General features: G+C 54.4%; 2 protein-coding genes across 8 annotated transcripts; one reads left to right on the top strand and one right to left on the bottom strand.

Moving 5' to 3' along the window:
- Window positions 1–45: 45 nt before the first annotated feature.
- LOC137486378 (ectonucleoside triphosphate diphosphohydrolase 8-like) lies at window positions 46–9,795 on the top strand. 3 transcript variants are annotated; one of them, XM_068211650.1, is made up of 10 exons: window positions 46–563; window positions 3,328–3,459; window positions 3,883–4,000; window positions 5,015–5,165; window positions 5,666–5,825; window positions 6,359–6,589; window positions 7,085–7,345; window positions 7,754–7,864; window positions 8,018–8,152; window positions 9,048–9,228. In XM_068211650.1, exons 1-10 carry the CDS (start codon window positions 420–422, stop codon window positions 9,084–9,086), a joined length of 1,482 nt encoding a protein of 493 aa, XP_068067751.1. In that variant the 5' UTR covers window positions 46–419; the 3' UTR covers window positions 9,087–9,228. The 3 variants fall into 3 exon arrangements, with proteins under 3 accessions (XP_068067751.1, XP_068067752.1, XP_068067750.1); XM_068211651.1 differs by having other exon boundaries at window positions 47–563; window positions 7,085–7,174; window positions 9,044–9,795; XM_068211649.1 differs by having other exon boundaries at window positions 48–563; window positions 9,044–9,795.
- NOXA1 (NADPH oxidase activator 1) lies at window positions 9,777–27,388 on the bottom strand. 5 transcript variants are annotated; one of them, XM_068211653.1, is made up of 15 exons: window positions 27,177–27,388; window positions 25,090–25,172; window positions 23,648–23,756; window positions 21,370–21,504; window positions 20,223–20,330; window positions 19,468–19,527; window positions 18,875–18,912; window positions 18,038–18,179; window positions 15,456–15,509; window positions 14,675–14,744; window positions 14,485–14,543; window positions 12,363–12,532; window positions 11,243–11,348; window positions 11,033–11,156; window positions 9,777–10,815 (listed from the first exon to the last, which is right to left on the bottom strand). In XM_068211653.1, exons 1-15 carry the CDS (start codon window positions 27,348–27,350, stop codon window positions 10,718–10,720), a joined length of 1,530 nt encoding a protein of 509 aa, XP_068067754.1. In that variant the 5' UTR covers window positions 27,351–27,388; the 3' UTR covers window positions 9,777–10,717. The 5 variants fall into 5 exon arrangements, with proteins under 5 accessions (XP_068067754.1, XP_068067753.1, XP_068067758.1 ...); XM_068211652.1 differs by having other exon boundaries at window positions 14,675–14,747; XM_068211657.1 differs by lacking the exon at window positions 25,090–25,172 and having other exon boundaries at window positions 14,675–14,747; window positions 27,177–27,314.
- Window positions 27,389–27,632: the final 244 nt, after the last annotated feature.

Consider the following 27,632-nt stretch of genomic DNA (forward strand, 5'->3'; position numbering starts at 1 on the left):
AACCGTGGGGACACTTCGGTACCTGTCTGTGGGGATGGATCCCACGTGGATGGCTGTGGGGACAGCTCTTCACCTGCCAGGTCTTTTCTGTTTCTGTCCCGAGCCCCGCTGCCAGCCTGGCTCGGCCTGCAGCAGGACAGTGGGGGTCCCGCAGAGCCGGGTGACAGCAGGGTGGCAGCAAGGTGACAGGACAGGCTCAGCCCCTCACGGCGTTTGTGCCGCAGGTCTGGCAGGGGTGTCTGAGGCTCCCGGAGCTCAGCTGCTGCCTTCGGCGCCAGGCGCCCGCAGGCTCCGGGGGCAGGGGCTGCCTGGGATCTATCTGTCCCCCCGCTTATCTCCGCGGGCAGCGCAGCGCCCCCGCTCCCGGGCTGAGCGCGCCAGGCTGCTCCGCTCCTCCAGCAGCGAAGTGGTTAATCCCGATGCTCTTTCCACCCCGGCTCTCCAGCCCCAGCCCCGCTGCCTCCCGGACCAGCGCTCTCCTGGGCAGGTTGCTGGTCCGGGGCCAAGGGGAAGGCCACGCCGGCGAGGCAGCCTTTGTCCCAGGGGCGGGCTCGCAGCTCCAGGTGCGCGCTGAGTCCGGGGCGAGCGCGGCCGTGTCGGAGCGGCGGCCGGAGCCAACGGGGTGAGCCGGGGAGAGCCGGGGGGAGCCGGGGCCGGGGGCTGCTGCCCCTCGATGGAGCTGGATTGGGAGCGGGCCCTGGGCAGCAGCGGGGGCGGTGCTGGGGGAAAACACGCTCCGTGGGCCGGTGGGGAAGGACGAGAGGGCCGGGGCGGCCACTCGCTGCACGAGGTTTCCAGGTGCAGGGTAGAGGGGAACGGACGGGAGAGGGACCGGGCATGGAGGGCACTGCCAAGCCCCAGCGTTGGTGGGAGGTGGGATGCAGGGAACTGCTCTGCCTGGCAAGGATGCTCCTGGCATTCAGAGTCACCCTCTTAGAACCTTCAGTGCCCTTTTGGCTTTCAAATCTCAAATGTGCCCAGTGGAAAGTCAGCCCTGCATTGTCCTGAGCCACAGGCAGTTGAGATCCAGCAGTAGCTCTGAGCCTTTTGCCCCAATTTTTGAGGCCCTGCTCCCTGTGCACAAGGGATGCTGAAAGTGAGGGATGTCCCAGTGGTGTTTGTCAAGCCATTCGTCATGGCCAGCTCTGCACAAACAATTGCAGACCTGGTCCAGCTGCTGGGCACAGCTGGAAACTGTCCACACCTGCAAATGGGCAGGCACTGTGCAGCGTCGTGCCTCCTCTGCAGCTCTGGAGGCATCAGCACCACTCTCCTGTCCTGCTGCTCCCTGATCCTGCACGGACGGTAGCAGGCACTGGAGCTGGCCAGCCCCGGGATGCCACAGAAAGCAGATCCATCAGCTTCTCACATTGTTCCCCACCCACTGGGCTCCCTTTCTGTGCCCTGTTCTCCTGCCTGGGAGAGCTGGCTCTGTGCTGCCTTTGGGTGTTGCCCCCTGTCCAGTCATAACGGAATTGGTCCCTAGTAGAGTAGGAGGAGCCCATTTCCCACCCTCTCCTGCATGCAGAACAATGCGATTTGTCACCAATTCCTGTCCTTCCATTTCACAGTGCCTTGGACAGAATTTTCCAGGATGTAGGCTGGGCTGCAGACTTTTCCCATTGCTTTGTTTGTTACCTGGAGCAGATGAATCACATCCCAACGGTGCAGCTATATTTGGGCAAACTCCATCAGGGCTGGTAGGACTGCACATATGATAACTGGAGACATAATTAAGTGGTTTTCTTGGTGGTGGTGGTGGGTTAATGATTGGAGTCTGAGATCACTTTGAATCGATAACCACTTTAATATCTCAAAGAGGTCCTTAATCATTCCCTGTTCCTATGAGAGAGTTTTATCACTCGATTCCATACAATCGCTTCTGGCCATAGCCACTGTAGAGGGAAGGCTCCTGGCTACAGGACAAGGTCTGATATGGGATTTTGGGGCCCCATGTCCCATGACATGGGTCCGAAGAACAGCTGCTGTTCACTGTTGTGCATCTCATGCCATGCAGGAGATTGGTCACCCTTGTTCATTGCCAGAGATGCTGACTCCAAAACAGGAATCAGCATCTCCTTTGACCTTGCCAAAGGTGTTTCCTCTCCACTGACCTGGGAAAAGGGCAGGGGAATTTCTCAGGGATTTTATGCACTCACAGGAGAATTGTGTAGCCAAGCGACAGCTCCAGGTTCCACCCAAAGCACTGGTGGGGTTAAACCACATCTGTGGTGCCCAGGGCTCTCAGGCCATCTGCAGATTTTAGCTGGAGTGTGAAGCAAGGTCAGCCCCAGCAGAATGCAGCAGGCATCCTGCCTGTGTGGCTCAAGGCACCAGGCAGGGCAGTGCAGGAGGAGGAGGGAGAGCTGTACATTTCAAAAAGCACATCTGGACCAGCTGTGAGGTGCTGGGCGCATGGATATCTCAGCTGCCCTGTGCAGAGGCTGTCACAGAGAAGCAGATTCTTTGCTACAATTTCTTAGGAGTGTCTGGCGGCTGTTTCTGCTGGGAGCCGAGCTCTGGATGGACAAGTGGGAAGTGCTCCAGTCCCCAAGGGCAATTGCTGTGGGCATTCCAGCCTGGCTGTGTGCCCAGATCAGCAGGAGCTTCCTGCCTCTGCCCTCCTGCCTGCGCCTGGGGCTGCAGGACAGGTGTGGGGATCACAGCAGGCATGGTCACTGTCCCTGTGCATCTCTTACGTGCTGTGGCATCAGCAAGAGCTGGGCCAGGTAGGAGACACACAGCTGGAGATGCTGTTTCTCTGCCTGGAGCAGAGGACCCTCTCAGGAACTATCTATCTGGGCTGCTGGGCAACAAATGTGACCTGGTCCCAGGTGTTCTGGGATGGGTTTTGAGGTGGCAGCATGTGGGTGCTGGAAGGATATGGCTCTGCACCCCAGAGGGGATGGTCACACCGGTACCCTGGCGGGCCGCGATCCTGCTCCCAGCTTGGAACTCCAGCTCGCCATGGCTGGGCTGTGCCAGTGATGTTGCTGTGAAGGAAGATGCTGACTTGCCAGCTAGGCAACAGCTTGAGCAGGGTTGGGGTCCATGCACATAGGGACCTGAGGGGCTGCAGGTGAGAAGGCAGGGCTGAAAAAGCTGTACTGAAAATCCTCCAAGGAGGGAGTGCTCAGAACGGCAGGGTGTCCCAACTCTGAGGCTGCCAACAGCCCTACTGGGATGGGTCCAGAGGAGCCTGTGGATATTATCCTCTTCCATGCCAAGAGCAACCATGCAGCAGAGAATGGCTTCATTGTCAGGAAGGGCAAAGTCCCATACCCATGGGTATGAGGTGTGAGCTGGGGGCTGAGGCTGTCCTTGCAGGTTGGAGGAGGAATGGGCTCCAAAGCCAAGGCCATTGCCGGTCTCCTGGCAGCCACCTGTGTCTGCAGCGTCATCGCCCTCATTCTGAGCGTCGTGGATGTGAAGGATGTCCTTCTGCCCCCCAGCACCAAGGTAAGGTCCTTGGGAGGAGCACAGCTCTCACTTGGCTGCTGGCTACCCTTGGGTGTTGGGTTTTGCCCGGGTTTTAGACAGGCTGTGCCGTTTGTAACCAACGTGGGGACAAGACCCTGCGCAGGCTGGAGCGGGTCTGGCTGAATTTGGTCACTGTGCCTGGCCCCACAGCACATGCAGCTTTTTCATCCCAAAGTACTGCCAGCTCCAGGGGATTTGGATGTATCCTTGTCCCCATCACAGCTGGTAACTGCAATGCCACCAGACTTTTTCTGTCCTGGTGACCACCAGTCTTGTTTGGCCACTCAAGGCTCCCCTGCCCACCGGGAGCTCCGATGGCTCTCCTGGAGCTTCTCTCACTCACTCTGCAGCAGGTGATGCTGGTCTGCAACCCTGACACCCTGTGTCCCCTCTCCTCCTCAGTACGGTCTGGTGTTTGACGCTGGCTCCACACACACATCCCTCTACATCTACCGGTGGCCCGCGGACAAGGAGAACGACACCGGCATTGTGTCCCAGGTGGAGGCCTGCTCTGTGTCCGGTGAGTGCCGGGATCTGCCCTCCCTCTCCATGCCCAGCTCACCCAGCTGGCCAGCCTTGGAGCTGCCCTGTGTGGCTGTTCCACACACCAAAGCTGATTCATGCCAGGTGTGATAAATGCTGATTTATTTATCGAGCATTTCTAAATACCCACAGGGGCGTGTATTCCTATTGCAAAAGTGCTGTTAGGCTTTGGCACAAGGAGAAGTCTCTCTGGAGGAAATGCCCACTCTAGAGAGCAGATCTAGGAGCAGATAAATGGTACATGGAGCCGGGCTGGGGCTAGCAAAGGCCACCAGGCCAGGGCAGAGGTACCTGGGCAAGGGGAAGAGGGCTCAGAGCTCACCTTGCCCTCATGTCTTGGTCAGCAGCCTCGGTGTGGCAGTTACTGGTTAACTGCAAAGGTCTGGCCGAGGGCAAAGTGTAATGTAAGGGCTGCCTGGGCTAATGGCAGTCATTGAGTCAAAGCTCCCAGGAAGATAAAGAGTGAGATTTCCACCCCAGAGCCTGTCCCTACCGACGGCAGGACCATGTCGGGTTCTCAGATCCAGTGCCAGCCTCTGAAAATAGGGAGGCTGTGCAAGGGCACCTCTGCGTGCCTATCAGCTCCACATGTCCTTGCAGCAGGGGGCAGGACACCCTACCCCTTCCTCAGGGAAATGGGGAACAGCTGTGTTTGTCCCCAGCTCCTGCAGGACTGACTGGCCGTGCCCAGCACTTCAGGCTCCCCAGGATCAGGCATGTGCTCGGCATCCGCAGGCATGCCCGCAGCCCTCCCGCTCTGCCTGGAGCAGGAGCTCCTGCGGCTCCCAGGGTGTGTGGCCATGCCACAACTGCTGCCTCCTGGCAGGAGAGCTCTGACCAAGCAAGGAGCTTGCCTGCACCTGGCAAGGTCAGGATTACTCGGGGCAAGCGACAAAAAAGCCCTGTGGGATTCCTGGGTGAGCACGTCCCCTGCTGTGCCGTCCCTCCGGGGTGGCGCTGGGCTCTCTCCATCACCGGTTCCCTGTGGCAGGACCTGGCATCTCCAGCTACGCAGACGACCCCGCGGGGGCTGGCGCCAGCCTGAAGCCTTGCCTGGACAGGGCCATGAAGATCGTCCCGGCCGAGCAGCAGCGGGAGACCCCCACGTACCTGGGGGCCACGGCCGGCATGCGGCTGCTGAGGTACCGGCACGGCCAGGCCGGCGCCTGCCGCCCTTCCCGGCGCTCCTGCGCCGCGCTGGAGCCGGGGCCAGCACCGAGGCACACGAGCCGGGCCACAGGGCTGGGCTGCCGCCTGGCCAGGCCGTGGGGATGGGCACAGCAGCCCTGCCCGCGGTGCCGCGGGGTGTCCGGGAGAGCCGCTGGCCGTGCCCAGGGGACGCGCCCGGCCTCTGCAGTGCCAGCCTGGCAGCAGCCCCAGGGGGATGGGCCCCCTTTGCCAGAGTGGCATGAACTTTCCCAGGGCTCCAGCAGAGCCTGCAGGCAGCGGTTCTGGGGAGATTCCCAAGGCCCCGGGTGAGGGATTTGGGGTTTGCAGGAGCCACCTGCAGGCAGGGACGTGCTGGAGAGATGTCTTGGAGCAGCTCGTGGGCAGGGCACGGCAGCCTCTCAGTGCCAGCCCCGCTGCCAGAGCTGCCAGCCAGGGCCTGCAACACCTGAGGTGTTTGTGCCTTTGCTGGCAGGGAGGAGAACAGCACCAAGGCCGAGCAGGTCTTGGCCGAGGTGTCCAAGGCCATTGGGGAGTACCCTGTGGATTTCCGCGGAGCTCGGATCCTGACGGGGAGCGAGGAGGGCTCCTTTGGCTGGATCACTGTCAACTACCTGCTGGAGACACTGGTCAAGGTGCAGCTGGGGAGAGGGCAGGGGAGGGGCAGCGGGCAGAACGCCCCTGTCTGCGCTACAGCCAGCTTTCCTTATTTGCCGAGGAGGGAAGAATGGAGCTTTGGGGCACTGGTCACCCAGCCAAATGTCCCCTGAGGTCGTGGGCTGCAGATTCCACCCCATTAATGTGATTAACAGGATCTCTGTGTGCAGCTCAGCCTGGCCCTGTGCTCTCGTGTGCTGACACACGGGGGGATTCTGGGATCCCAGGGATATACATGGCAGTGGGATCAGCCTCCGGGAGACAGAGTTCCTTTCTCCCTGATCAAAGTGTCTGGATGGCAGCAGATGTGCAGCAGCCAAGAGGCCGCAGCTCAGTGCTCCATGGAAGTGTCTGTGGGTTGAGGAGGATGTGGGCAGGCAGGGGTAAAACAGGCAGCCAGGGGCATGTGGAAGGTGCCTCTGGGGCTTCTGAGCCCCAGACTCCTGGAGGGAAGGGAGTATGAGTGTGAGTGCCTGCAGTTCAGCCTAACCCTTGCTGCGTGTTGGGCCAGTTCTCGTTTGCAGAGAAATGGGAACATCCCCAGGACGCCGAGGTTCTGGGAGCTCTGGACCTTGGCGGTGCCTCGACGCAGATCACCTTCCAGCCCGGGGTGCCAGTGGAGGACAGGAACACGTCCGTGTTCTTCCGGCTCTATGGCACCAACTACTCCCTGTACAGCCACAGCTACCTGTGCTACGGGCAGAGCCAGGCCCTGAAGATGCTGCTGGCAGCTCTTCACCAGGTGCCATGGGGCACGGGGCTACTCAGCCATCTCCCAGTGCCATGGCACATCTCCCCCTGCAACGCTGGGCGTGCCTGTGGGCAAAGAGCTGGGAATTGGCAGGGCCTTGGATTTTATCTAGGGAAGCAAAAAATTGCCTCATTTGGGTGGAAGGTGGTGGTGGTTGCCAGCCAGGGCTCCCTTCTCCCCACATCTTGACATGCAGTAGCATTTTTTGTAATTTCCCAAGGCCAGCTGTACGTGTAGTTTTTCTGCTGTCACCAGTCTCTTGGCCTTGCTCCATTTCTGCCCAGAGAGAGGTTTCCCAGCACAGTCCCTGCACAACTGCCCGGGGACAGAGCCAGAGCCCAGTGCTGTGGGAGCCAGGGGTTCTCAGGGAGCTCACAGGTGGGGTGCATCCAGCCCTCCTGGGGTGCAGGTCTTGCTTTTTGGGATGGGCTGTGGGAAGGGTCTCAGTGGCATGGCAGCCCCATGAATGGCTCCATCTCTCTGCAGGCCAGCTCGAGTGCCCAGATCTCCCACCCCTGCTACCCCCAGGGGTACCAGGAGAACATCACCGTGGCAGAGCTCTATGACAGCCCCTGTGTGCGTGCGCCAAGCTCAGCCAGCCCTGGCCTTGTCCTCACGGTGACGGGGACAGGGGACCCAGCCGCGTGTGGCACGGCCGTCCAGAGACTCTTCAACTTCAGCTGCGGGGCGCAGGGGCCGTGCGGGTTCAATGGGGTCTATCAGCCCCCCGTGCGGGGACAGTTCTTCGTAAGCAGCCTCCGTCCCCGCGCCTGGGGGAGGGTGAAGGCAGAGACTGGGAGTCTCCTCTGCCAGTGATTGTGGAAAGGGGTGGGGAGAGAAGGATCCTCGGAGCTGGTTCTATCTGCAAACCTCTTCTGTGCTCTGAGGTGCCTTCTGTCTCCTGCCATGTCCCAGCCTTCCCTGAGGGAAATGGGAAGACCTTGTCTGAGGGAGCCTGTCTGAGCTAGCTCAGAGTGCCAGAGCAGCCCCAGGGTTGTGAGCCAGCTCTGAGACTTTCTGGTAAACCATCAAAGGGGTGCCAGATGCAGAACTCTGAGAATTACTTCGGACTCTCTCCCCAGGCAAGAGGGGCCCCCGGGTCTTTTCTCAAGTGAGGAAGGAATTGTGTTTTTCACCTTGTTCCCTTGCCCCCAGGCCTTTGCTGGGTTCTACTACACCTTCAACTTCCTGAACCTGACCCGCCAGCAGTCTCTGAGTGAAGTCAACACCACAGTCCTGTCCTTCTGCAGGAGGAACTGGGCAGAGGTGAGAGCCCTGTGAAGGGCAGCCAGGAGTCTTGTGCTTATCCTGCCCTAAATCTCTGCCCTTGGAGCAAAACCCTGCTGTTCCCTGGGTGAGGGAGGGTTTCTGAGCCTCTCTTTTATTCCCTGTTGCACTCTGCCCCTGATGGCCTTACAGCTGGTGCAGAGCTTCCCTCAGCATTTGAAGTACCTGCACACCTACTGCTCCGTGGCCTTTTACATCCTGACGCTGCTGCTCGATGGCTACAAGTTCAACGAACACACCTGGAGCAACATCCACTTCAGCAGGCAGGTAAACACCTGTGGGCAGCAGGAGAGGATGGACATGTTCAGGAGCAGCATCTCTGGAGTCCTCTGTGCCAGAGATGTGTCCCTGTTTCATGGCTGCTCCCCAGGGACCCCAGGAGAGCTTTGCTCTCTGTTAGCCACCCCCAAACCTCTGACCCAGCTCATGTCTCACTTTCCCTGCTGTGAATTTAACTGATTTTAAGGGGGTCAGGGAAAAGCAGAGCAGGATTTGGCCACTTTGGTCTCTGACATTCTTATCAAAGGTGATGGTGGCCCCATGACCACTTGGAACCAGAGTATGGCCTGACCAGAATATTTCCAGCATGAGAGAAGACAGCCTCAGGTTGTGCCAGAGGAAGCTTAGTTAGGTACTAGGAATGTTTTTTTTTTTCATGGAAATGAAGATGGAAAGGGTCAGGCTTTGGAACAGGCTGTCCAGGGCACTGGTGGAGTCACCATCCCAGGAAGTGCTCAAACAACATGTGGACGTGGTACTTGACACAGCTTAGTGATAAACATGGTGGAGGTGCTGGGCTGATGGCTGGACTCCATGATCTGAAAAGTCTTTTCTGACCTTACTGACTCTGCAGCCAAATTAGAAGGATTATGGGGATGGAGGAAAGCCCAGATCCAAAATCACAAAGGCAGGTCACAAAGGCACACCTGGATCAGAGCAGTCATCCATGTTCAGCTGTCCCTTAGCCGTGGGGGAGCGGGGAGAAGAAAGCTCTTTGTGCAACTGCTGCTGGCAAGATCAGGTTCACCACAGCCTGGTCCCCATGTGAGACAGCAGCTGGGACAGCTCACGGGAGAGGTGCCCCTCAGCCCCTCACACCAAGCTGCTGATGCCGGGGAGCGGTGCTTTTGGATGATGCCCTGTGCTGTCTCCCCTCAGGCAGCAAACACAGACATCGGGTGGACACTGGGCTTCATGCTGAACTTGACCAACATGATTCCTGCTGAGGCTCTGCAGCATGTCAAGGGCCACCAGCCTGGCCTGTGGGCAGGGGCTGTCTCCTTCCTTGTGCTGGCCATCGTGGTAGGCCTGGTGGCTGTTTTCCTACACTGTTTCTGGAAAACAAAGTAGGTCCCTGCTTCCTGACTAGAGGCATCCTGCTTACTAAACCAGGCAGGGAAGTGGTGCAGAAGAGGTGGAAAGTGGAGAAGAATGAAGGCATTAGACCCATCTCCATTGCTCAGAAGATCTGACTGGGTCATCTCTGTGAATGTGGAAGATGACTTATCTCTCTCCAAGAAGAAGACTCCTTTAATCTGACTGCCAAAAGCTGATTGAGACTCGCTGGCTGGATGAAGCCAGAAAAATTCAAACTAGAAATAAAATCAGTTTTGTTTTTCAAATATGAATGTCACTGCTCAGCCTAGCACAGTTTTCCTTGGCATTCCCAGTCCTGCTGGGCTACTATTCCAACAGTCCTGGGAGGCAATTGGCAATGGAGAGCAGTGGAGGGCACCTAACTCTGAGCAGAGGGATGACATCATCTGTATCCTGCCCTGTGCAAGATGTGCAATATTTTTGTAGTACGTGACAGAATCTCATCTCAAAGACACTGTCAGCTGTTGTTAAAAATACTTACTGGCATATCTCAGCAGAAAAACACAAGTGGAAGTTGATTTAAGAGTTGCCAACTCTGGCTCAGGGTTTATTTTATATTCAAGTTACATAGCCAAGTTTTGTCAAGACACCAAATCCAGAACAGGTTCCAGCTCCAGGCACTTGAGTGTTTTATTTAGATCAGCCCAGCCCAGTTGCAGGAATTGGACAAGGCTTTCAGCCTTTGCAACATCAGCCCAGCACTGCACTTCCCAGTCAGCCCTTTCCCCAGGGCCTCCAGGGCTTTCCCACAGCCCAGAGCTGCTCTGAGCAGTGAGGATTTCCACAACTGCCTCTTCTCTGTGCCCCAAGATTCCACCTTGGCTTTAGGGCTTAAGAAAAGTGCCCAAGGCACCTGGCAAAGAATGGTCAAGTCCACAGCTATTTGCTATGGAAGACAGTGGTCCTAACTCATGGTGTTATCCCATTAATCCCACTGCAAACTGGTTCCAAAAGCCTTTTGAAAGAGCAGCATCTCTGGCCGGTGGAGATAAGGTTATGTGACCCGAGAGCCTGGGGAACAGGGCTCCGCCCCCTGCTCCCAGACAGCCACCCTTGGCTTCGTGAGTGAGGCTCAGCCTTCCCAGCCACAACACGAGCAACAAGGGAGAGGGGATGAAGACTTCCACCCAGGGGAACCTCCTCCCACCCAGGGGAACATCCTCCTACCCAGCAGCCTGAGTTGCCACATGGACAATTCCCACAGGCAAGCCCCAGAGCCCTCTCACTGCTCTCTGCTCTTCACAGACACATCTTTGGGAGTGTAAGCAGAAGGTAAAAATGCCAGGCTGTGGGAAATGCCATCACTGCTGGAACAGACCCCATGGATCTGAGGGGGAGATATCCCCTATCCAGGTACAGCAGAGCTCCTGGCTGTGCTGGCTGGGGCCCAAATGAGCTGGGACAAGTGTCTCCCACCCCTGGGGGTGCAGTCAGGCAGGAAAAGGTTCCTGTTTGCTATAGGAAGGCAGCATCACAGCTGGTCTGGGTAGCAAAGCATTTGGGGAAGATGCCAGTCTTGCCATTGCAGCGTCCTTCCAGCCAGTCCTCATTCACTGGAAAACATAAAGAAGCAGGAATAAGCCCTGGCCCATATGAGTGGAGTTAGTGAGAGTTTTCATGGCTGGAATTTAACTCTGGGAAAAACCCAGTGCAAGCCTGTAACTCCTGAGAGTATGAACCTGAGACAGCACTGGAGAGGCCAAATTTTCCCCAGTGCCTCCCCACAGCAGACTCCAAAAGCCTGGCCCAGCAGCAGGACTGGAGAGTTACCTTCAGAGAGGATATCCAGCACATCTCCCTTGCTGAATTCCAGGTCCCCTGGTCCCTGTGCCAGGTAAGAATGCTGAGCCAGCATCCGGTAGAGAACAGGTCTGCCCGAGTGGGAGTCAGAGTCCTGCAGGAAAAAGCCAGCATGGAGGTTGCAAAGCAAAGCAGAGACTGGAGCTCAGCCCAGCAGAGACTTTGTCCCAGCCCAGGTACCTGGCAACAGAGTGTCAGCCTGCCATCGGTCAGCTGCTGCCACACCTTCCCCAGGTCCTCCTGTCCCAACACTGTCCCCAGCTCTGTGCCATCCAGGAGCCTGTAGCTGCAAGGGTTCATTAATGCTGAGCAAATCATCTCATTTAAAGGCAAACTTGGAGGCAAGCCCAGCCCTCTGCCACCCTCAGTCTTCACAGTCCCCTTTGCAGGCCAGTTCTAAGCTTATCCCCTTGCACAGTGACATGGAGCCACCCCACATGCTCAGCAGCAGAAATGGCACTGTGGGGAGTGGCACTGTCACCTCCTCCCACATGAACTTGAGGGAAAGACCCTAAACTCCTGATGCCACTGTGTGTCCCAAGGAGTGTCACAATCAGGGAGACGTCATGCCAGGATCTTCTGCCTGAGTCCCAGCTTGTTCTGCATTGATCCTTGTTATTGCAAAGGCTGAGCTGAATGGGACAAAATCCAACCTGTGGCAGCTGCATCTACACAGAGTTTTTTCTTCTCTTCTCCCTTTTTCTTGACCATGGTACAGTTTCCTAGGAAAGATCCTTTAGGCTTCCCAGGCCCATAGAATGACAGAGTCATAGAACGGTTTTGCTTGGAAGGGCCCTAAAGATAATTTAGTTTCAACCCCCTGCCATGGGCAGAGAATCTTTCACTACACCAGGTTGCTCCAAGCTCCATCCAATCTGGCCTTGAACAGTTCCAGGGATGAGGAATCCACAATCTCTGTGGGCAACCTGTGCCAGGGCCCCACCACTCTTATATTAAAGGATTTCTTCCTAATATCCCATCCAGCCCTGCCCTCTGTCAGTTTGAAGCCATTCCCCCTTGTCCTGTCACTCCTTGCCTTTGTTATAAGTGCCTCTGCAGCCCTCCCTGAGCCCTTTATGTACTGGAAGGGGATTGCAAGAGGAACAGCATGTGCTTCCCCAAGGGGATCACGTTGTAGTCCCACCCAAAGCCCACGGTGAGGTCTGCCCTCTAGGCAGACTGTGCTTACATCTTTGCTGGTTTTGGCCCCAGATAAACGTTCTCAGAAGCCCAGGGCCAGCTGGATGCCCGTGTCCTGAGGAGAATGGCTGCTGGCCCATCCCACCCCACAGCCCCGTACCTGAGTGTGCCCCGCTGTGCCTGCTGAGCCAGCCTGTCCCGCAGCAGGGCCCGCAGGGCCGGCAGGGCTGGGGCCTCACCCGCCCGCAGCACCAGCGAGCACTCGCAGCGCAGCCGCAGCACGGCTGGCCTGTCTGCGCCCGCAGAGGCCTCCCCGCACCTCGGGGGGACCTGTGGGGAGACGGGCTTGGTCAGAGTGGAGAATCAGAATATCCCGAGCTGGAAGGGACCCACCAGGATCACCCAGTGCAGCCCTGTCCCTGCCCAGACCCCTGCCAACCCCACCCTGGGCGTCCCTGGCAGCGCTGGCCAAACGCTCCTGGAGCTCTGGCAGCCTCGGGGCCGTGCCCATTCCCTGGGGAGCCTGGGCAGTGCCAGCACCCTCTGGGGGAAGAATCCACACTGACTATGAAGTTCACGGATGTGATAAATTAGTATGATTCGTGCTAATAATTGTAACTATATCAATATTTTAGAAAATATTTGTTAAAAAGTAATAGAGGAAAGTGATATGTAATTAGTGTCACAAAACAGATGTTCGCAGATGTTCATAAGAAAATAGGATACAGGATGGAGCATTGAGATATTTTAACACAGAAATGGCCTTGAGAGGAAAAGTTCGGAAACTCCTAGAGCAGTACTGGCATTGAAGACAAATGAAAGCCCAGATAACTCCCTAGGCAGGAATGGCCTTGAGATGAATCAAGTTGGCTCAATTCCAGATAGGGAACCTAAAATAGTGGTCTTATCTACAAAATAGTAAGGCTCAATTGGAACATAATGCTGACTTATATAACACCAAGCTCTATGTGCATGCACAACCTGCCAGCGAGGAAGATGGTGAGCCTTCCTCTGAAAAGACCACCAAAGAGCCAAGGAGACCCCTTAACAAGAAGAGGCACACGCGCTGTGCAGCAGAGTGACGTAGATTTCAAGAATCTGAAATGGGAGGAGATTTACAAGAACTGTTGATGAGTATGTATTAGCATACAGTGTAACAGTTATGCTTGGATTCTTTTGCCTTTTGTACGTGAGGCAGGGTGGGAAGCCCTCCCCGTACCCTGGTTGTTTTTGCTTATGCTTTATCTGAACCACTACCAAATTTCTTTTTGTAACTGCTCAATATTTGATTGTATTATTATTTTATACCTCAATTAAAATTGCTGCTAAATTTTGAATCTTGTGGTTTATTAAATTGGACATATAGGGACCTCATTTATAACAATGGACTAAGAAGAACCACGACTGACTAACAAACCCAACTGAAAATATCTGCTCTCATACCAAGAGAGGTGACACAGACACAGTCCCTCATCTCTGTGCTGCCATGTAGCAGTAGAACATCATCAAAATGCAGACCTGAATTTCAAAGGGGGAGCTCTGGATGCAAAGCCTGGGATCAAATGCTCCTCCTCTGACTCAGGAATTCTGGTTTTGGTTCTGATTTTACAGCAACCTCCTAAACCCAAAATTATATGAGCAGGGCCCAAATTCCTCCAGCTAGCTGGAGAGGAGCAGCCACATTCCTCTATAGTGTTGCCTTCTCGCTGAACTACACCTGAAAAAATTACGCCAACATCCCTAAAAACAGGTGTGGCAGAGCTGACCTGCAGCTGAGGGACAGAGGTGGTGTTCCCAGAGGGTCACAGGAATCATTCCAGGGCCATCACATGCAAGGGCTGGCAATGGCATGGAAGTACCTCAGAGGACATTACCCAACAGGGCAAATTTGAATGAACTGTGCTATCCAGACTGATAGGGACAGAAAATGGGACACAGGAAGAGGAAGGAAGGGACAGCAGCATGTTCAAAGACAACTGCCTCTTGCAAAGTGGGCTGTAAAGCACATGCACAAGAACTCTGATGCGTTTGGTGCTCCTGGTGCCTCGGAGGGTGGCAAAAGGTCAGCCTTGGGCTGTCTCAGAAACTGTCTCAGAAATGGTCACAAACTGGGAGGAAAGACTACATGGGGAGCCTCTCTTTAGCATGGAAAAGTGGTCAGAGGAAGGAGATTTTTTCCCACTAATTTGGGAGCAGCTCAGGAATTCTGGGCAAGAATCTTGCACTTTCCCCAGCCCTGGTCTCCTGAGGCTGTACCAGCTTCAGTCTGTGGAGCACCTCACCTTGAACTCCATGTGGGCACTGGCATCATTGACAGAGGCATTTTCTTCCCCAGGAGGATCTGCAGAACAGCACAAAGGCAGGGGAACAGCCCTGCAGTCAGCAGAGGCTGCAGTGGGGCCACCACCTCCTCAGGCCCCCTAAAAAACGGGGATTGGGCACAGCTTCACCCACTGAGGGCCCAGGGATTACCTGGCTTCTGCTTCAGGGGAAGGCGGCTGGGAGGCACCTGGGCAGGAGGAAGGGGAATCCCAGTGCTGATCTTCTGCAACAGAACAGCATCACAAAGGAGAGGGCAGAAAATGGAAGCCTAGACAAGGCTGGTGTGTGACAGGCTGCAGCCAGCTACAGACTTGTGTGTGTAACCCCAGGGTCCACCCCAGGGAGAGCTGTTCATTGAATGGTTGGATGAGGTGGAGCAATCAGGCTCTTGAGGGCAGAGGTTTGGGGACACTTCCCTAGCACCCTGCTCCCTGCTGGGTTGGTGCTGGAACAGAAGGAGGCTGCTCATACTGCTGAGGGCTCTCCCCACTTGGGCTGCTTCACAGTGATATATCCATGGAGCAAACGCCCAAGTGTGTACCAGGGATTCATTTGGAGGGGGAAAAATGACAATTAAAAAAATCATAGCAACATCAGAACAGCCATGTGCTTGAAAACTCCCTCACAGGAAATAGAGGGCTGAGCTGCACCCTTCCACACTGGGCTCAGATGGAAAATGATTGGGATCATGTGTGGCTATGCCTGTGGTGGAGACAAGAGATAAAGTTCTCCTGAGTCAAAGGGATTTTTCCTACTCCTAACTCTTCTGTTGTTCCCATTCAAGAGCACTTGGTCTTCAGTCAATAGTCAGTGTTTCATACTCTATGTTTCTCTTACAGAGTTGTCCTATCCTGTGATAATCTTACAGATACATGTCCCAAATGTATGTCTTCGTCCCTCCCTCCCCCAGGTTGCAAGGTTGCCAGCTTACCCATTTATCCATGCTTGAGGCAGGCTCCAGGAGAGAGCTCGGGATGTGCAGCTTCTGCAGAGGGACACGGAGCAGAGCAGGGTGAGAGAGGAGCCCAGTGACCCCAGCCCAGCCCCAGCACTGCCTGTCACCCTATGGCCACACAAATGTGCCTGAGGGGCTGGGGTCACCCCCAGCCACCCACGTGCCCAGCACTCACAAACTGCTGGACAAAATCCAACGATCCTTCTGCAGCTTTTCCAGCTGGGAGCAGAGCTGCTGCTGGAGTGGCTGCAGTGGAACAGACCAAACACTCACCAAACCCCCTGCTCCCAAGACTGATGCTCAGGCAGGGAGCAGCAAGGATGCACAGGGATACCAGTCCAACAGAATTTCTGTGTCTTCTGACAATCACTGCTGCTCATTTCAACTGAGCATTGCAATTTTTTGCTTACAATGCTTTTATTTTTCTGTTGAGAGTCTATTTTTACTTTTTGTACATTGAATTTCACCTGGCACTTCACTGAGCAGTCAACCAGCACATCCAAATACTCGTGTAACCGTTCCTGTTAGCTCCAGATGCTTCAGGCTCTCCCCCTATTCCTATATCACTTAGGAATATGCTAAATGCTTATGTCACAGAGCATTTGCTGTGGGAACATCCTTTCTTTTTAAAAGTGAAAGGAAGAAAAACCTGTTCATTTATACCCAACTTTTAATTCTGTATTTTTGCCAGTCTTCAGAGCACTGCCTCAATTGCTCAAACACCTCACTGGTTTATAGTGGTCTTATAAAGAATTTTGTGCCTTTTTTGAAAGACAGGCAGGTAATACATTCACTGAACCTAATGCAGGTACACAACAGCTCTTTCAAAAAGTGAACTAGACAGGTGAGAAATAGCTTCTGCCAACAAAAGACTTTCCATGTGTTTATCTGTTTCTATTCAGTCTGTTTATACTACAGCTCTCTGGCTGGCAGGAAGATGTCAGATTTGCTGGGCTCAAAGTCCTTAGGACTTCTCTAGAGCCCTTCATAAATCCTGCCTGCACAGCTGAAACCCTCCTCAAACCTTCCCAAAGTTCATTGAACAGAGGCACTACAGACCAGGTAAGGACCAGCCCATCTCCTCAGATCCATCAGAGCTCTCAGGGGATAAATCCTGCTCTAAATGGTGGTCCTTGGTGAGGTCTGCTATCCTACAACTCCACAATAGAATCCCCTACGGTGGAGAGCCCAGAAGCCATCCTTGTGGATCTACAGAGGTGAATGGCAGAGGCCAGTGGGAGCCCAGAGTCAGGAAATCTGGGAGGTGTGGGAAGGAGCTCCAGAGGATTGTGCTCAGGGGGGCTGGGGCCAAGCCCTGCCCTCTGGGCCGTGTCCCTTACACCCTCGGGGCCGTGTCCCTCCCTCAGCACCCTGGGGGCCGTGTCCCTCAGCAGACTGGGGCCATGTCCTTTACACCCTCGGGGCCATGTCCTTTACACCCTCGGGGCCGTGTCCCTTACACCCTCGGGGCCGTGTCCATTACACCCTCAAAGCCATGTCCCTGCCCTACCCTCGGGGCCCTGTCCCTTACACCCTCGAGGCTGTGTCCTTTACACCCTCGGGGCCCTGTCCCTTACACCCTCAGGGCCATGTCCTTACCACCCTCGGGGCCGTGTCCCTTACACCCTCGGGGCCGTGTCCCTTACACCCTCAAAGCCATGTCCCTGCCCTACCCTCGGGGCCCTGTCCCTTACACCCTCGAGGCTGTGTCCTTTACACCATGGGGCCCTGTCCCTTGCACCCTCGGGGCCATGTCCCTGCCCTACCCTCGGGGCCCTGTCCCTTACACCCTCGAGGCTGTGTCCTTTACACCATGGGGCCCTGTCCCTTACACCCTCGGGGCCGTGTCCCTGCCCTACCCTCGGGGCCGTGTCCCTTACACCCTCGGGGCCGTGTCCTTTACACCATGGGGCCCTGTCCCTTACACCCTCGGGGCCGTGTCCCTCCCTCAGCACCCTGGGGGCCGTGTCCCTCAGCAGACTGGGGCCATGTCCTTTACACCCTCGGGGCCGTGTCCCTTACACCCTCGGGGCCGTGTCCCTTACACCCTCGGGGCCGTGTCCCTGCCCTACCCTCGGGGCCGTGTCCCTTACACCCTCGGGGCCGTGTCCTTTACACCATGGGGCCCTGTCCCTTACACCCTCGGGGCCGTGTCCCTCCCTCAGCACCCTGGGGGCCGTGTCCCTCAGCAGACTGGGGCCATGTCCTTTACACCCTCGGGGCCGTGTCCCTTACACCCTCGGGGCCGTGTCCCTTACACCCTCGGGGCCGTGTCCTTTACACCCTCGGGGCCGTGTCCCTTACACCCTCGGGGCCATGTCCTTTACACCATGGGGCCCTGTCCCTTACACCCTCGGGGCCGTGTCCCTTACACCCTCGGGGCCGTGTCCCTTACACCCTCAAAGCCATGTCCCTGCCCTACCCTCGGGGCCCTGTCCCTTACACCCTCGAGGCTGTGTCCTTTACACCCTCGGGGCCCTGTCCCTTACACCCTCAGGGCCATGTCCTTACCACCCTCGGGGCCGTGTCCCTTACACCCTCGGGGCCGTGTCCCTCACCTGCCCGTCGTGGATGGCCGTGGCCCAGCCGTCTGCCGCTCTGCCCAGCACGAACACCAGGCTCCCGACCGCCACCTCCGGCCCCGGCGGCTCCTCGGGGCGGTACCGGGACAGCACTCGGTGGTAGCCGGACTCGGCATCCCTGCGGGGAGAGGAGAGCGCTGCAGCGGCCTGCGGCGTGGCGCTGATGGCTCCGGGCCGCCACACTGCACCGGCCCCAGCTGGCACGGGCTGTAAGGCGTGGGACTTGGGAAATCGGGGTTTGCATTGCTGCTCTTCGGTCCAACTGGGAACAAAAGGGCCTTGGAAAGCACTGATTTGCCAAATGCAGCTGCATTTTCATTGTACTGATAAACAATGTCAAGATCAAAACAATTATTCAACACAGCCCCAAAGAACTGCCGGTGCAATATCACCGAAACTAATTCCTTTCTTGGGGTTTAAACATGATTTTGGCTCAGGACACCTGGGCTGGTATTGAGTATTTGGAATTGTCCTGGGAATTAAGATGGGAAAGCTGAGCATCCTCTGCCACAGACCTGGGCAGGTCCCACAGCCTCTGTCTGCTTCCATTCCCCGGGCATGCCACGATCCATGCCTGTCTCCCAAGACCATAGAATCAATCCTGCAAACTGCCCAGGGGCTCTTGCAGAGATGCCAGGGACCTGCAGTGTCATTTGCAGCCACAGGAGCCTTTGTGTGCTTGTCATTCACTCCACCCCTGGTCAGAAGTGGGTGTGGATCCCTCGGAGTCTTCACACAAAGAAGCCAGAGAATAAAAGACTTTCTGAACAGTACTGAGAGAAGGGTAAGACCAAGGTGGGACTGAAGACTCACCGCAGAGCATCGGCACTGGGTTCATAAAAGCCCTGTTTCTGTGGGAGAAATAACAGGATCCGTTTGTAACAGTGCCTCCTACAGCAGCAGTGCCACCTTACCTCCTGACTGGGATATTCTGTCTCTATTCTTTACCCCATTTGTCCTTCCACACCACCCACAAAAAGTCTGCTGCTCCACACCTTACCAGGATGTGCCTTCTCTTCCTTCCCCTCCCTCTTTATCTCATCAGGAAGTAAGACAATCTCTTCCCCCTCCCCTGCTTCCAAGGAACTCCCAGCGCAGTGGGAGGCAGCTGTGCTCACGTTGACACGTTTACTGACGTGATGAGCAGAGACTGGCTGAGCACAGCAAAGCACTGCTGTTTTGACATGGTGAAGAGCCAAAAATGCATCTTTAAAGGGCTGGAAATTCCCATCACTGAGTTCCTTACAGCCAGTGCTGAGCCTGGCTCTGAACAGCCCCGTGGATCCAGGCTGGTATTACACTGGTTTTACCAAGAGTCCACTCTTCCCCTGATGGTTTGGATCTGAGCCCCTTTGTGGCGCTCCACGACAGCTCCATTCCTCCTTTCACAGCCCTGTCCTGCTCACCTGAGGCCTGAGAGGCTCAAAGCCAATGTACTCATCGTTGGGAATGATGGATGAGATCACCTGTTGGAGAACAAAGCAGTGAGTGAATCTAGGCTGGACAAAGAGACCTCCAAACTTCATCCAAGATTATCTGCTCAGACCCATTTCCTTCTGGCATCCCAAGGTGAGGCAAAATATGGAACTGTGCATGCAGTGGGAGAGGCAGAGCTGGATTCCCAAGACAGCTTCAACCATTTGTGTCCCAGTTTTTTAGTCTTTCCAAGGTTTCTTTAAAAGTATGTGAATTTATTACTTCCCCTTTATTCATTTTGGAGCACTCTGTTCTGACTGCACTGGTCACAGAAGGGGTCAGAGAAATTCTCTGCTGCCTTGTATTAAGGGATGGGACAAAGTATTTGTCCCCTGAATGCCAACCTGTCCCCCTGGAAATGCAGGACTGAGCAGCAGCATGCTGGGACAACATGCCCCTCTTAAAAACATCATTGTCAGCAAAAGGGCAACCACAGGTTCCCAGAGTACCTGCTCAGCCCTCTCAGACTTTAAACTGACCCAGACTAGGAAGGTATTTTAGTGCCAAAGTACATTTTTTGATAGAGGGGGTAGCAATTCTAACAAATTTTGGCTTCTGTGTCCTGACAGCCTGGACTGGCTGTAAGCTCTGCCCATCCTGCTCTGGGTGCCCACACAACACTGCTCACTGCAGAGGCAAGATTTTTTTCTGCTGCTGTTAATTGTGACAATTACGTGCCTGTTACCTTGGGTTTACCCAGGAAATCTTTTGAATCTAGCTGCTCAACTTCCTTCTTTCGTGGTCTGAAAAGTTCCCTGAGAGGAACCAGCATGGGCTCTAAAAACAGGTGGTCCTGGGGTGGGGAGAGCAGGTAAAGAAAAAGCCATCAATTTGCATTGAATGAAACATCACAGCCCTGAAAAGCAAATACAGCTTAGATGTGCAAGAGCAGCTCCAGGAAGACATTGGGGCAAAAATTTTGGCTGTGAACTCGACAAAGGCCACTCAGACTCCCCAAAAGCATGAGCTAACTGAGAGCTCAGCAGCCCCTCCCCAGCGTGGAGGCAAGGACTGACACTGCTGGGACTGACACTGCTGGCAGGGGGAGGGTGGGCAGGGGCACAGTGCAAGAAGGTTTATCAAACAAATCTTCCAAACAGCTTTTCTGTTTGACTTCAGATGTTTTCTGTTCAGCCACTGAGTAGCGTGATAATAGCAAATATAAATAATACACTGGAAAAGCACAAATGTGATGCCAGAAGATAAACTATGAAGATAACAAACTAATGAATCATTCAGGAAGAGTAAATCAGAGATCTGCAAATTTTTTTTCAGATCATAAAGGAGTCTAACAGGAAACTTTTGGTTAGAAGCAGCCCTAGAAACATTTTCACACCCTACTTATACTCTAAAAGTGATTGACATTAATATCTGAGATTCCACCAATTGTTCCTGAGGCCAAAACGACTCAAAAGAAGCCAGCCAGTGCCACGAAAAGGAGACTCTCCAAACCTGCACTTGTAGGGGTTCTGCACTTGAAACACTGCACAAGGCAACTGGTTTTGCAGGACAAGTACAAATGGAACAGAGCTCCTGAACATGAGGGACCAGGAAGCCACGTCCCCAGCCTCAGAGGTCATCCCAAAATTCTTCACTATGGTGTTTCTGGGCAATGAAGCACCTGGGGGTGATGGAGTTCCTCAATCACCTGAAGCCCTGCTTTGGCAGAGCATCATGTGCACATGGCTTAGACTGTGCTAGCAGGTGGCCAAGCAGGTGGGTGGATGGCAGGAACATGCAGGTGTCAGGAACACTCAAACTGACTACTTTTAGCACACATCCCTGAGCCGCAGCCCGATGCACGCACCCAGGAACTCACAGAGGTGGCTTACCTGCACCCGCTCCAGGGCCAGCTCCAGGATTGCTGTTCTTCTTTCAGGTCTCCAAACAACAGCCTTCTCCAGGGTGACTCTGGCCTCCTGCCACTGCTGCAGGTGGCACTGCACTGCTGCAGTGCTGTACAGCACCTGGAGTGGGCACAGGGAAGGCACTCAGAGGGCCAGGACAAGGGACACCCAACACATCCTCCTGAGCTCAGCCAGGAAACAGGGACAGACACTAAAACACCGAAAATGCAGCAACAGGAGAGGCACTCTGAGCAGCATAGCTGGGAAAATTTCACAAGCAGAAAAGAAAAATAAAAGCTTGGGTGTGCTGGAGCTGTTGGTCAAGGTGATGAGAGACATGAGCACAGCAGGTGAAGACTGGTACCATGCTGTTTAAATCTGATCCTTTCTGCATCCAAAAGGCCAGGAAGCTTTCCTTGGGTGTTTATCTGCATGCAACTAGGTAATGATTTTTGTAATCCTGACTCCCTGTCACTGCAAAATATCTGAACTGAAACTATTTCATGTTGTAGTGGGCTGTGAATGTGCAAACTGTCAGCTGTAGCTTGCCACCCTTCAGCAACATGTCAGTCTGTTCTTGGGGAAGAGCAGGCTGTGGGAGTGTTGCAGATGGGGTGCTGGGGAGCTGTGGTCTATATTGAGAGTTGGAGATCTCTCCCTGTCACTGGCCAGCTGGGCCACAGCCAGAGCACTGTCAGACAACTCCTTATCTCCTGTGATAGGGTTATCAGCTGGGAATTGAGGTGTTTACCTGGCTGCACGCCCTGCTCAGGACAAGCAGGATGAGCTGGAGCTCACAGGATGCTTTTCCTTTACTCCTTAATCATGGCAGTTAGAAGGCTCTCTTTGGGAGTGTGGGGAATGGCAACCCTGAGCATGTGCAGGATCTGCGGGGACAAGTCCTCTTGGGAGGCAAGGCAGCAGTTCTCACTCAGTCAGAAGTGTCACAGCCTTGAAAGAGGCAAATATTTCTGGATTTTCAAAGCATGCATGTATCTCCCACGAGGAGATCAGCTGCAGCACGGGAGAGGCCATGCATGGGGAAAGCTGATGGCACAATTCTGCTGGAGGATGATGTTCATGTATTTGAAAAATGAGCTCCAGGTAAGAATGAAATACAGCTGAATCAGCATGCTGATCCCAAGTCTGGAGGGCCAGCATGTCCTGGTGATGAATGGAGTAAGGGGTCATGTGTCCACACCTGGAAGGGCCCCAGCCTCCTCGGGACACTCCTGAACCCTGCTCATTTCCAAGAGAAGGCAGCGCCGTGGCACTGAAGCTGTTAAAGCCAGGGAGGTTTGGGTAATACCACGGATGCCAAGGATAGCTTCCTCCTGCCAGGTATAAGGTGCATGAAAATTGCTGAGATGCTTGGCTGGAGTTACACAATGACTCCTCACTCTCACGGAAGTAAGGAGTTAAATCCTCTTTCCTGTATCTGCTTTTCAATCTGTGTGTGTGGACTCGGAGAAAACAAAATGGACCCTTCCAGTAAAGCACAGTTTCTAGGAATCATTTACATATGTCCAAATATTACAAACATTTACAATCAGTTCAGCCTTTGAGCTTCCTTGAACAGAGCAGTGACAGTAAGAGGTGCAGGGTGAAACATTACAAACACAGCCTGAGCATGGGGTGTAAGTTCAGGCACAGAGGGAATATTAAGATCAGTTGCTGGAGTTGGAAAGAGGCTTTCATGCACCTGACTTTCCCAAAGCCTACATTATGCATCAGCACTGTTCTCATCTGTCAATGTTTCAACCTCTTTCAGCCCTGAGCGCTGAGGAGTTCACTAAACTTGTAAATAGTACACTTGTATTTACATCCAATTGTAAATATTACACAGAATCCCAGACTGGTTTGGGTTGGGAAGGACCTTAAAGCTCCCAGTTCCACCCCTGCCATGGGCAGGAACATCTTCTACAGACCAGGTTGCCCCAAGCCCCGTCCAACCTGGCCTTGGACACTTCCAGAGATGGGGCAGCCACCACTTTGTCACATATAGAGAAAATAAAACCCCCTCAATATAGAAATTCCTGTGCACCTGCTCTGAACAGTTTTACTTTTCAAACTGCATCATTTGCTAAACTTTCTAGAGATGATGTTGGTTTACAACTTTTATGATTAAGTTACTTTAAAAAAAGTGCAAGCAGAATATTTTTACAGTTCTAATGTACTTTCTTGGAAAAATCTTGGGTCACTAATGCCTGCTACTGACCCCTCCAACAGTGGGGAAGGATTGCTGAGCCAGGCTGACTCTTACCTCCCAGGCATAGAGGATGTGCCTCAGCCCTAGCTGCTTGTAATCAATGAAGGGATTTTCTCTTAGGTGACTGAAGGCCATGTGATAGTCAGAGAGAGCTTCTTCATACCTGCAATGCAGAGTGACACAAGAAACTGAGCCTAAAACAACTGGAGACTCTTTAAAAAGCTTAAAAATCACACTAGCAAATAATATGTGTTCTGCTCTGCAACCTGTGCAAGGAGAGCTGCACCAGAGATGTGTTATAAAGAACCAAAGTCACCCAGTGCTGGGAGCTCCCTGCCTGTCCCAGCATGTGTCCCAGGAGGTCCGAGGGCTGGGAACCTGACTGATGGGGACCAGAGAGGGCACACACATGGCCAGGGCATCAAAACTGAGAAACTCAAAATTTAGAACCTCAACATCTAGAAATTTAGAGAACCTCTGTGGATAAGGAGGGTATTAGTCTGAATTTACACCAGCTATGCAACTGAAATCCAAGCAGGTGCCCACTGAGGCTGCAGGTGGTGAAAGAAGGGCCCAGGAAGGGCTGTGCAGTGGGCACCCGACCAAGAGAAGGTGCCCAGGTGGGTGTTGGTGGGTGGGAGCAGCTTCTGATGAAGGAAAGAGCCCTGGGGGCTGGAGGCCATCTGCTCTTTGGGCAGGAGGCAGCTGCCAGCTCTGCTGCCCCTGTAGCGGCTGTGCTTGGGGCACATTTGCTTCTGCTGGTGGTGGAGCAGATCCAGAGAGCCCTGCCCGGGGCTCCACCAGCCCCAGGCACAGCCCCTCTACTGGAGAAGCCAGAACAGCTCACTTTAACTCCCTTTCAGAAATAAAGACAGGCATTTTGTGTAGATTAAGGTCTGGGAAATATGGGGGAAACAAGGGGAAAGAAAATAACTGAGCTCAAAGGTAAGACAAGATCTGTAAATTACTTCACCCAGCTCCCTGAGGAGGATGTCACTGTGATTTAACCATGGAAACAATGAGTAATCAATCCCATGACACTTCTGGAGCAACCTCAATATTTTATCAGTGAGACTGAGATCAGGCCCCTGAAGTCTGCTGGCAGGAGAGTGTGCAGGCTGCATTTTTAGGAAGGCCAAACTCATGTGTGTCATGTGAAGACACACCAAGCAGCACAATTATATTTTTTTAACTTTACAGAGAAAATCTGAATGGCAACATAACATTGTGGCAGCCTTGCATCCAGGAGTCTCTGTGCATAGGGGACAGCAATGTCGTGTGTCAGCCATCCCTGGGGCCCCAGAGTTGTGCAGCTCTTACCAGAGATAAGACTTCCTGACTTGTGACAAGGTTTCCAAGGCTAAAGCAGACCCTGTGAACCCTATGTGGTTGCTGGAAGAAGTGAATTTTGGAATCAAAGAATCATTTAGGTTTAGGAATAAAGCAGGACTGAAAGGAAAGAACCAAAGACTGCACTGGCTGTGCACCTCACTCACATTTCCAGCTGCAGGTGGACAAATCCTCTCTGGAAGTAGCCCACAGCCAGGGAATTGTCCTTCTCAATGGTTTTATTGAATGCCTGAGGAGAAAGACACAGGCACATTGCAGGGATTTGTCCTGGCAGTGCCCGGGCACACACACACGGCCAGCCACGTCCCAGCTGCCCTCACAGAGGCAGCCCCTGGGCTCCTGCCCAGCTCCCAGGGCTGGACACAGCTCCCAGTCATCGTCCCAGTCAGCTCTGTGTGAGCTGAGCTTCAGGCTTTTATCCCTCCTTGCTACAACGGACTGGACATAAATGAGCTGCATTGGCCATCTGGCTTCTTAAAATGGGAAAACTGTAGCTTGAAGCAGAGTTGGCCTGTGGGAGCAGCGGGACTGGCCAGGCTGGGGAAGGTTGAGGTGATGAAAGGATGAGAGGGAGGAAGCTGCAGGGCTTCTCACAATGGGCTCTAAGTCAGTACTTCTGCTTCAGTGCCCCAGCTAAAAACAGGCAGTGCTTGTGGTAGCAGCTCGTGGTTCAGCGTGCTGGGAGAGCCAGGAGTCCTCCTGGGGCAGCATCAGGGGTGTGCTCCTTCCCCTGCCACTGCAGACACCTCGTGGGGATAACAAGTGCTGAAAGCCCAGCCCTCCCTGCACAGGGACAGCACTGCAGGGGAAGGTGAGTCCCGGGGATCCCACACACCTGCTGAACACCTGCCTCACTGGGCCATAGCTGAAATAACAACCAACCATTGATCCACATGGAAGTAGAGCTGAGCTTCTTCCCAGTCACTGCCCCTTGACTGGGGCTCAGAAGTCTCCCCCGAGCTCTCTCCCTCATCTCCATGGTCCCACTGCCATGTGCTCACTGTGTTCCAAACAGCCACTGGCTGGCACTGCCCCAGCCCCTCCAGCACAGCCTCAGCTCCTTCTAATGCTGTTTGAGGAAAGGTTTATCTGCATCTCCTCCCTGGAAATGGATGGATGCATGGAAGGATGGATGGATGGACGGATGATGGATGGATGGATGGATGGATGGATGGATGGATGGATGATGGATGGATGGATGGATGGATGGATGGATGGATGATGGAAGGATGATGGATGGATGGATGGATGGATGGATGATGGATGGATGGATGGATGGATGATGGATGGATGGATGGATGATGGATGGATGGATGGATGGATGGATGATGGATGGAAGGATGGATGAGGGATGGATGGATGGATGATGGATGGATGGATGGATGGATGGATGATGGATGGATGGATGGATGGATGGATGTGCAGACACACCAGGTGCTGTCACAAAAAGGCTTTTCCTCAGGGCACCTCCTCTCCCTTCCTAAGGGCAGTGTTTTTCCAGCACAGCAGCTTTGTTCTGGCAGTCTCCACTGCCAAGCAACATATTCGTACTTTCAAAATACACCCATCTCATGTCTAACCCACGCCTACAGAACAGCTGTTGGACAATCTTTTTCCTGCTTTGATTTAAAGCTACAGTACATTTTAAATTTCTTGTGCATGCCCAGTGGGTTGAGGTCTTCTCTTGGAATCAGGCAGGCTGAGCTTTAGAGGTGTGGTTTTCACATGGTAATGAGCTAAGTTCACCTAAAGGACAGGATTTTAACTGATTTAACTTTAACAAAACTTAAGGTACATTGCTGGATGCAGTTTCCAGTATCAAATTTAAGTACTCTCTGTCTCTATTATCTTGTCTCAAAATTATTCTGCCCACTGATCTGGATTTCCATAGCATTTAGAGAACCATGGAATCACAGAAGCATTAAGGTTGGAAAAGGCCTCAAAGATCGAGTCCAGCTGTTAACCCGACATCAGAGTTCACCACTGAACCCTGTCCTCGATGGCCACACCTGCATTTTTAAGTTCAACCTTTTTCACTTTTCTGTGATTCACTCTGCTAAACCTTTTCGTTCAACCATTCACCCTTCAACATCCCCGCTCGCATTCCCGCTGGACACGCAGGACACCAAACGCCAGATTGCAGATCTAGTTTCAGCATCATTGCCTCCGAGACGGACTCGGGGGAGCCGAGCCGCCCGTCGCCGGGACACCCCCGCTGCCCCGGCCCGCTCACCCTCAGGGCCGCCTCGGGCCGCCCGGCCAGCAGCTGCACGCAGCCCACGTTGAAGCAGATCCTGGCCGGAGGCTCCGCGATGCCGCCGAAGGTGTCCAGGGCAGCGTCCCAGTGCCCGCGGTCCGCCGCCCGCACGGCTTCGTGCCAGCGCCGCACCAGCTCCCGGTACGCCATGGCCGGGCACGGGCACGGGCACGGGAACGGGAACGGGAACGGGAACGGGAACGGGAACGGGCACGGGAACGGGAACGGGAACGGGCACGGGCACGGAGCCAAGCGGGGCCGCACCTGCCGACCGCCCGCGCCTCACCTGCGCCGCACCTGCCGGGGCGGGGCGGGAAAGCGCGGCCACCTCTGCCCGCTCCGCTCCTCCCCTGGGCGGCGGGACGAGACACCGAGCCCGGAATGGGACACGGACCAGGGGCGGGGGACACCGAGCCCGGAATGGGACACGGA

Source organism: Anomalospiza imberbis, chromosome 21 (genome assembly GCF_031753505.1).
Source record: "Anomalospiza imberbis isolate Cuckoo-Finch-1a 21T00152 chromosome 21, ASM3175350v1, whole genome shotgun sequence".
NCBI lineage: Eukaryota > Metazoa > Chordata > Aves > Passeriformes > Viduidae > Anomalospiza > Anomalospiza imberbis.

Bases quoted from the DNA above. Each gene is read 5' to 3' on its own strand.
- LOC137486378 (XM_068211649.1), top strand. From the start codon at position 420: ATGCTCTTTCCACCCCGGCTCTCCAGCCCCAGCCCCGCTGCCTCCCGG. The intron at 4,001-5,014 runs GTGAGTGCCGGG...TCCCTGTGGCAG, and splicing joins GGAGGCCTGCTCTGTGTCCG to GACCTGGCATCTCCAGCTAC. The intron at 8,153-9,043 runs GTAAACACCTGT...GTCTCCCCTCAG, and splicing joins ACATCCACTTCAGCAGGCAG to GCAGCAAACACAGACATCGG.
- NOXA1 (XM_068211652.1), bottom strand. From the start codon at position 27,350: ATGGCGTACCGGGAGCTGGTGCGGCGCTGGCACGAAGCCGTGCGGGCG. The intron at 12,533-14,484 runs GTGAGGTGCTCC...GTCTCCCCACAG, and splicing joins GTGCCCACATGGAGTTCAAG to GTCCCCCCGAGGTGCGGGGA. The intron at 11,349-12,362 runs GTACGGGGCTGT...GAACCCTTGCAG, and splicing joins GCACAGCGGGGCACACTCAG to CTACAGGCTCCTGGATGGCA.